The sequence below is a fragment of the Atta colombica genome, unplaced genomic scaffold, assembly GCF_001594045.1.
Source record: "Atta colombica isolate Treedump-2 unplaced genomic scaffold, Acol1.0 scaffold64, whole genome shotgun sequence".
Taxonomy (NCBI): Eukaryota; Metazoa; Arthropoda; class Insecta; order Hymenoptera; family Formicidae; genus Atta; species Atta colombica.
In genome coordinates, this window is record NW_017259555.1 from 44,375 (window position 1) to 53,953 (window position 9,579).

Below are 9,579 nucleotides of genomic sequence, written 5' to 3' on the forward strand. Positions count from 1 at the left end.
TTCTTACGAGCGGTGTAATTGTCGGTCCAAATTTCGAGTCAAGGAATCTAATCCTTTTAACTCAGGACTGGATCACATGCGATTCCTGAAAAGATAAAGCTAACTATTGTACTATGAGGGCTTAGAGTTTAAAAATTTAGAGAATGAGATAAGATTTAGAGAGAGAGATAAAAATTTAATAACATCGTTTATTATTACTAAACATTACTAATCTAAATTTAATGCATTACAAGGTTCAATTTAGAATTATAATATAATTATAATACAATTACAAAAAATAAAAAAAAAAGGTTACACATAAACAGAATTATTATTACAAACTAACTTTACACAAAAAAGAAAAATTTACAATTTACTTGACGACATTATTATTATATTATTATTAACTATTTTATATATAAATCGTCAGAAAGTGAAATTCAAGATGAGTAGTGCTGATTTTGTTTTTAATTTATTTTGCGTATAGTAACAGACGAAAGAGGAAAAAGATTGAAGAATTCCATCGGGACTACGAGGGGCATCCCAAAGTAAATTCTCTATCGTAAATAAAAAAACAGTTATATGAATAGCTTATGCATTATAGGATTTTTTCTTTGGAATATATTAGCAACATTTTTGCAGGCAGAGTTGCCTTTACAGCAGCCATTGTTAGCCGAGTAAATTTTAATCATAGAAGCGCAATACAAGACGTGTCCAACTGCGAATTAAGATACTAGCTCCCGATTCCATTAGGTCCATGTTCAACCTTCTCATATGTTTTACTGATTAAATTTTTTTTGTATGCCCTAAAGTATTAAGAAACAGTTTTGGAATATCTTCAATAACACTGACATTAATGTCATTTCTTGCAAAATTTTCAAAACTAAATCACACTCCTAATAGAATAATATAACAATGATGAATTAGATTTGTCCTTAATGTAAGTATTTGGATAGGCAATAAATATTGCCTATCCATTTAAATATTAATTTTTTATAATAAATTACTAAGAAAATGTAATTTAGATATTAACGGCTTTGCAATAAAGCGATAATTGTTTTTCATAGCTATGATGATTGAAGTGATGGCTGGAAAATCGGCGGCTTTACATGGATTGGTACACGATGCCACGCCCTTTAGGTTTGACGAAGAGAATACAGCTGTGGATTACTTTGGGAAATTATTAGAACTTGGTGGTTATAATTATTATGGAACTGAAAGAATGTATTCAGGCATTTATGGATGTGAGATGAACGCCAGTATCTTCTTTGGCATTGTGCATTACCAAAGATTGCGACACATGGTCTCTGACAAGTGGCAGGTAGTTAATTTATATTGACATTTAATGAGAACAGAATTTTTCATAATACATTGGAAACAAGACTGACATATAAATAAATTAATTAAGAAACGCTATGGTTAAAAACTTAGACATTGGACATAATTATTACTTTCGAAAATATAATCTGCGTGCAGTCATATATATCTGAAGTAAATATATTTAATATACACGTAAATTACATATAGAATTATTATTTCAATATCCAATTTTGATTGAATTGGTCGGTACTTCTTATTTAAAGGATTTTTCACATTCCTTTTTTATTTTATATTTATATTGCTTTTTTGTGTATTTACATTTTGATTGCAATTCCCATTTGGCTGATTTATTTTTTGTCTTATTTGTTTTTTTAAATTATAATAGAAATGGGCTAAACATATCTCATTTTCAGGTGAGAAGTACCGGACCGATTGATATGTTAACGAGGCAACCTATTAAAGGTCGTCGGCGTGGTGGTGGTATTCGATTTGGAGAGATGGAACGAGACGCTTTGATTTCTCATGGTTGCTCATATCTTCTTCAAGATCGTCTCTTTCATTGTTCTGATAAAATAACAGTAAGCAACAAGATATAATTTTTTTATATTCTTTTTTTTAAATATGCTAATATACTCATTAAGCATTATGTACACATATGATGATTTAATCATATATCAGATCTGATTATTTAATCACAAATATCTGATTAAAATATTTATGATAAATATTATTTATTTGCAGACTTTAGCATGTCATAAATGCGGCTCTTTACTTGGATCAGAATTAACAGTGACAAATAGAAGTGATGAGGATGATAAAAGATGTCGTTTATGTGGTGAAGAAGATACTGTAGACGAAATCGAGATACCATATATCTTTAAATTTCTTGTAATACAACTAGCATCCTGCAATATAAACATTAAATTGAAATTTAGGCGAGTGTAACATGAAAACATGTCTGTACGAAATGTGCGTATACAGTTTTTCTCAACAGAATAAAATTTTATTTTTTTCTTTTTCTAAAATTCCAGAGAACAAATTCTTTTCATAAGACTAAGATATTACACGATAAAGTTTATTACACCGATGTTTTATATTTATTTCATATTCGCGACATAAAATATCTATATATACATTCGATCAATAGTTTATTACAAAAATTAAGACGCTTGAGTAATCACCATAGCCATATTGAATCGTGACGTCAGAAGCGAGAAATGACACGTTAATTTTTATTATATGCTATTTATAAATAAAGACAATTTGGATAAAACAAAATGATGAGATTGCTTTAAAACATTTATAAATTATAAATGGATGAAAACTATGCTTATCTTTCTTAACAGTCAGTAAAAAGTGATAAAAGGCACGTGTAAGTGAAAATAAGCTACGTATGCGCATTGAATAAAAGTACTTAATGTGCCTTTTATCACTTTTTACGATTATTTATTGACTGTTAAGGAGGATAAGCATAATTTTTTACAAATGTTTTTTAAAGCAATCTCGTTATTTTGTATTATCTAAATTTTCTTTATTTATAAATTTTTTTTATTTATAAGTGGCACGTAATAAAAATTAACCTGTCATTTCTCGTTTCTGATGTCATGATTCAATATATTGTGATGACTATTCAGGAGCCTTAACTTGCACAAAAAAGAGATGGACTTAGTTATATATCTTCTCTTTTTTTTACAATAATATAGAATGGAAGGGAATATATGTATCTTGAATTTTATATAATTTACAATAAGCAGATGATAATTATATCATGCGAACTATATAATACTCTCGAAACTTTTCGAAATCAGAAAATTTGCAAGTTGCAAATTGAATATTCAAGCTTTCGCTGGCACTTGTACTCCAGGTTTGTTAGTAGATGCTCCAGATGCACCTGTCTGTTCTTTCTCTAATTGCTTTCCAAGATACTCCCTAGATAATAAACATAAATTTGAGAAATATTTACAAAATTATAATTAAATTAAAAAATATATAGATCATGTTCCGATATACTACCAGTATTGAAAACAATTGTTTTAGATATATACATGAAATAATAAAAGATGAGTAAAATTTTTTAAATTCTGTAACTTACCAATTATGTACCATAAGTTTTTGTACTGCAAGAAGAGCCTCGTATCTAACATTAGGATCTTCGTGTCCAAGAAGTTGCATTACGCGCTGTTTTCCACCAAGTTGTTCAATTATGCTAAAATAAACAATATTTTAATAAATTATAATTGTAGATAGAATTTAACATGATATTTCTATAAGTTAAACATACTGCTTGCCACGTGGATAATGGCGCACGTATTCGCCAATATCGAAACTAGCCACGCTGAGAACAAGCGGGTCTTTACTAGTTTCTAATAGGTGAACCAGAATCCGCAAGAGTTCGTAATTCTTTTCGTTAAGACGATTAGCGTTCTCACGCCAGAATTTGCCCGATTTGTGAACAGGAGACCATTCTAGACGACCAGATTTTACTTCCGTCGAATATTCATCGAATGAACTTAGATCCTGCACAGATGCTTGCAGTTTGTCATTGAGGAACTCAATATCATCAGTGATGTCCTCGTCATCAAACTTTCGTTGACATAATATCGAAAGCTGTTTCAACACCTTGCATTGTACCATAGCGATGCAATGTTCCTTAGCTACTTGTCCATCTTCTACTTTCTCAATCAAATTCTGTTAATAAAAAAAATACCAACTTTGAGATAATTAAAATTAACTATTTTTTACTCTATAACACATCCCAACTTACTCTAAACACTGCAAGTATAATACGTGTTACTTTTTCTTTGACTGAGTCGCTGAGTATATCAGCAAGAATGGGTATGACATTGAATCTGCAATGTATCATGTAAGACAACATAATAATAATTGAATATGATCTATTAGAGCATCTTTAGTAAAACAACTGGAAACAAAGGATATGCTACTCACTTATTCATTTTTTCTGCCAAGAGAGGATTGAAAGTAAGTACCCACAAACAAAAAATAAGTTGATATTGTACTTGGAAGTTTACTCTGCCAGACAGAACGCTGAGAAGAGTCGAAATTCCATCGACAGACACGAATGCAAAGCGATATTCGTCTATACGAAGCATCATTTGTAAACATCGTGCCACTGATTGAATGTACTCATTGTTCTAAATAAAATAAAATAAAAATAATATATACATATATTGTATATATTATTAATAATATATACTCTATACATGTATAAGTTTTTCTTTACAAAAATACAAGATAAGAAACAAAAACAGTGAATTTTCCTTCAATTTAAAAAGTAAGCGTTTAATAAATGTTGCTACATGCAAAAGTACGATTGTAAAATAATTTTATTTTAAAGAAAAAAAAAAGATTTAATATTTATTGAGAAAAAAGGTAGATTTTGTAAGTTTCAAAATTAGTTTAAGGTTTTAAGGAATTCGCATTTGTAAACGTAACATTCACATAAAATAGACTTAAAGCATAAATCATGCATATCTGTATTTTCAAACTTTATTCAAATATTGGCTGCGTTCAATAAAGAAAGCAGCTTTGCAACTGTTATAAAATTTTTCAATACGATTGGTTCTTGCTTTTGGTTTCTTATAAATCTAAACGTATAATCGATCATGTTTTGAAAAATTTTACAACAGTTGCAAAACTGCTTTTTCTGCTGAACACAGCCATTATCAAACTTTCATCAACCCTAAATGTAAGAGATACTTTTGTACGCAGAACATTATTAAATGTTCCGATGAATTATTAGTGGCTCGTTTATTGGCAGAATGTGATTTAAAAAATGTACTTCACAATTCGTTTAGAATAATAAGTGCGAGATATTAAACATTTCGACGAATATTAGTGACTCGCTTGTTGACAGAATGTAATTTAAAAAACATACGTCATGTCAATTCGTTTAGAGTAATAAATAATACTACTGTGATTAGTCGTTAAAAAACCAACCGGATTGAACAATTCGTGCAGTTCATTGGCCTCCTTGGCCTGCTCCACAGTAGTATCTTGTTCTAGTCCCGCATGCAAGTCTGTACGATCCTGAAGAGCATCGAACTAAAATCCCATCTCTCATTTCATTTTATCTGTTACAAATTCTACTGTAATTTAAAATGCTCATATTTGAAGCTTGAACACGGGAAACAAAATATCTAGTTGTCAGTCGCAAGACAATTTACCGTTTTATTTGGTTAGTTATGCTTATATTTAATTTACGACTCTATCAATTTTCCAGACTTTTATTACGTAAATTTTAATAATCTCCGGATTGCCACAATCCATCGGATTAGTATGTTATAAAGGAAATATTTAATTAATTTCATAAAACAGCAATATCATAAATAATATCAATTAAATTATATAAAGTATATAAAATTATAATTTTAAATTAGTGTTAGTATCGTAAAGAAAGCATTAAATTCTTAAATTGTTAAATATCATTTTCATTAAATATAAATGTGAAAGAGATGCATGATTATTTTTAAAGAAACCGTGTCAAGTGTAAAGGTGCGTGCAGACGTGAGCATTTTTGCGCGCACAAACAGCTTGCGCGATCCGTCACTTGTCGATACATTAAACCAAGCAGATGGGCACTACTCGCGGGCGTCCACTGCCCAACTGCCCATTGGCAGTAGTTGAACGCGCTGGGCAATAAATTGAACGTCTTTGAGCAATAAATGATATGAAGAAAAATAACAAAATTGTGTCACATGGAAGATGCATTTTCTTTCTCTTGTATAATTTCGGTTCATATGTAAATAAAAAAAATTCATATGTAATAAAAAAATAAGATAATTAAACAAATAATTAGAAAAATAATTTTTACATAGTTTGAAATTCTTTTATATTATAAAATATAAAATTCTTTTGTATTATGTCTGTATGTGTTTTTTTTCTTTTTTACAATCGCTGTTTGACATATTAGAAAAATATTAGGAATTGAAAAAGAATTAGAAGAACAATTTTTGCTTTGTTTTTAAATAAAAACTACAGATTAAAGAAATGAGAAAAAATGTACATAATCATATACAATAATAAATGAAAAGTATATATAATTATATATAGAATATTATATGTGACACAATTTTATTTTTTGTATAGAAAAAATAAAATTGTCACATTAAATAATATTCTATATATAATTATATATATTTTTTATATATTATACAGGATGGGGAAAAAGTCGATACTTCCGAGTTATTCAAGAATGTTGATCTTTTTTTCCCATTCTATATACGATTATGTACAATTTTTCATTTCTTTAACTTGTAGTTTTTATTTAAAAACAAAGCAAAAATTGTTTTAATTTTTCAATTTTTCTTAATATTTTTCTATTATTGAACAGCGATTGTAAAAAAGAAAGAAAATGTCTATAGGCATTTTATACATAAACAACACGAAGTCGATATAAATTGAGTGGAGAAATCAAGAGTCGACTTCAAAGTCAGCCCGAATGTTGACTCAGAGAGCTGTACTCGAAGAGCGTTGTTGGTTTCGTTTACGGCGGAGTGAAGAGTCTTCGCCAGCGAAGCTATGAATAGTTTATACTCCCTTTACAGTCAACTAATACTTGATGAATGTGTCAAAAAAAATTAACATTCGACATTCTAAGTCAACTGAAAGCCGACTGTAAGTAGACTGGAGAAGTCAAGAGACTTTTTAATCAAATCTCTAGTCTGTAACTGTTTTACATGCCTACCGACAGTTACAGAATAGAGGCCCTGAATCGATTAATAATCGATTAATAGTTGACAAATGTCTCGAAAACAATCGACTATTATTAATCGAGTTAATAAAAATTGACAAATTATCGAATAGTCAATTTTTGAATGTTAATGTTCTATTTTTTTTAAGTTAACTTATTTAGGATATTTGTGATAATTAAAAAATATTTTACAATCATCCTAATAACAAAAAAAATGGAATGTAAGCTAAAAGTAGCATTGAACTAATCTTAAATATGGGCTGATGCTCCGCTGCGTGGTCCTCACGCGGCGGCAGTCGGAACTCGCGCCGCCGACTTATATTGTAGTTGACTAAAACATGTTTGACTAACAATCGATTGTGCTTAGTTGACTTTTAGTCGACTTTCAGAAGTCAATTAATAGTCAGCAAATAATATAAGCAATTGCTATCGACTATAAGATTTGAAAGTTGACTTTAAATTAACTGGGAACAGCCGACTGACTTGTCATAGTCGACTGTAAGCGGACTGAGAAAAATTGACTATAAATTGAAAAATAGTCATTCGTGTTGTGTAGGTATGATAATGCAAAAGATATTTCAGAAATATTAAAAAATATTCTTTTATACAAATTTAGATAACATAAATAATATAAATAATAACAATGTATGTTTCGAATAAATGCTTCTTATAACAATAACAATACTTAATTCATAAATGATTGACGATTACAATTTTGATATTATTTGCGAAATAAAGTTAGTATTTGTGAATAAAGTTGACTGTAGATATGCACAATAGCCGGGTATTCGCAGGTGCCCGCGGGTGCTTGTGTCCAATTTCAGCATTTTGCCGATTCCTGCATTAAACGATTTTCATGCGAAGCGGCGCTCAGTGGACGTGTCTGAGGAAATGCCGTGTGTGAACAAAACCATAGAATGGTTCTAATAAAAGAGTAATTAATAGACGAATATGAAAAGTTACCGGTGCGATGTTGTGGGATTCTAAACACTCATTTCACTTCCATAGTAATAATAAAAAGGTCGATACTTGGCAAATAATTGTGAAAAACATGAATATAGACGTATTAGCAGCAAACAAAAAAAATTGGCAATTTACTTCTCTCCTTTCGCAGAGAAAAAGCAATGACTAGAAAAAATATTTATTTTATGCACAAAATAGTATGTATTACAATGTATGCGCTGTAGCTGCTACAACTGTCCCTTGACGACATTTTGCTACTTATTCCGGCGAATGATTGGAGCACAATTTTACGCGCATGAACAATACGAATGGACATCGAAAAAAGTCTCCGAGCATTCGTACGCGCAAACTGTTCGTGCACGTGCTGTGTGCTCATATTTATACGCATCTTTAGATTACTAAATACATGCAGTTAAAAACGTTTTCAATTATGCCAAGGCAGGACAATAATAGACAAAGCAACTAACACTACAGTCCTTAAACATAGACTATTTGGCTGTAAAACAAATATATGCATTTTTCAATAGTAAAACTTTCTCTTTATACAGATAGCTCTAAATGATCTCCAATTGACCTTGATCTTGATCCTCAAGGAGATCCTCGAAGTCACTGACCTTTCCGTCGCTCGTTACTCATTAAAAAGTTACGAACAAAAAACAATTTTTATGAACAGTACGTAATTTTCAAACACAAGATACATGTTTCAGCAATATTTTTCTTTGATAGAGGGAGGTGGGGATAGACTTTCGCATGGAAAATCGTGCGCCTCTTGGCAGAAATAGAGGTGAAAATTGCGTTCTTGAAATAGAGGAAGAGATAGGTGAAAGTCGCTTCGCATGGAAATTCGTGCGCCCTTGAAGAGGAGGGGATGAAAGCATAGAGCTTATACTACTAGAGAGGGAATGCGAAGGTCTATCCAAACAATGAGTGGAACGTGTGAGTAAAAGACTGAGAGACAGAAGATGTATATTTCTATTCTGCTCAGAAACTTTTCTTCTTTCGATAGAAAAGGATAAAAAGATATATTTCTGCAGTAACTTTTCTTCTTTCTGTACATGTGCTAAAAGAGAATAAAACTTCTGTCTCTCAATTTTGCTCATAGCTCGACGTCTCTCTCGTATTCTCCTTCTATAATATAAGCTCTATGGGTGAAAGTCGCATGGAAAGTCATATCGGTCATGCGCCCTTTGGTAGGGGAGAGGGGAAGGGAAGAAATGGAATGAAACTCGCCTTGCGTAGAAAGTCATGCGCTCCTTGACAGGGGGAAGGGATGGGGTAAAACTCGTTTCGCATGGAAAATCGTGCGCTCCTTGACAAGGTGGGAGATGAGGTGAAATTCAAGGGAAAATACTGCTGAAATATGTACTTTGAGAAAATTATATACTATTCATAAAAATTGTTTTGTTCATAACTTTTTAATGAATAACGAGCGACAGAAAAGGTTGGAGATCATTTGAGACTAACTGTGCAAAAGGAAAATTTTATTCATTTTCACTTGAAAAAAATGGATTACAAAAGTTAAATACAAATGGTCTGTATTAGTACATTTTAAATCATATCTATATATTTAAATTATATTTTAAATCATATCTATATTTAAATACATT

The 9,579-nt window shown here is 30.7% G+C and overlaps 2 protein-coding genes across 4 annotated transcripts in view; one reads left to right on the plus strand and one right to left on the minus strand.

Moving 5' to 3' along the window:
- The window catches only part of LOC108692180 (DNA-directed RNA polymerase I subunit RPA2), a 44,382-nt gene extending 41,733 nt beyond the window's left edge, over positions 1–2,649 (plus strand). Inside the window, exons 14-16 of the mRNA XM_018200344.1 lie at positions 1,047–1,300; positions 1,713–1,877; positions 2,041–2,649. Coding sequence (XP_018055833.1) covers positions 1,047–1,300; positions 1,713–1,877; positions 2,041–2,244 — 623 coding nt within the window. The 3' untranslated portion in view covers positions 2,245–2,649. The remainder of the gene's footprint in view (positions 1–1,046; positions 1,301–1,712; positions 1,878–2,040) is intronic.
- Positions 2,650–2,855: 206 nt separating this feature from the next.
- The window catches only part of LOC108692181 (V-type proton ATPase subunit H), a 22,728-nt gene continuing 16,004 nt past the window's right edge, over positions 2,856–9,579 (minus strand). The window contains exons 5-10 of one of the 3 annotated variants that reach the window (XM_018200346.1): positions 5,257–5,346; positions 4,246–4,451; positions 4,064–4,148; positions 3,581–3,987; positions 3,392–3,505; positions 2,856–3,228 (exon numbers count right to left, since the gene is read on the minus strand). In XM_018200346.1, the coding sequence (XP_018055835.1) occupies positions 3,135–3,228; positions 3,392–3,505; positions 3,581–3,987; positions 4,064–4,148; positions 4,246–4,451; positions 5,257–5,346 (996 nt within the window). In that variant the 3' untranslated portion in view covers positions 2,856–3,134. Of the gene's footprint in view, positions 3,229–3,391; positions 3,506–3,580; positions 3,988–4,063; positions 4,149–4,245; positions 4,452–5,256; positions 5,362–9,579 lie in introns of all 3 variants that reach the window. The other 2 variants (XM_018200345.1, XM_018200347.1) reach the window with 2 other exon arrangements.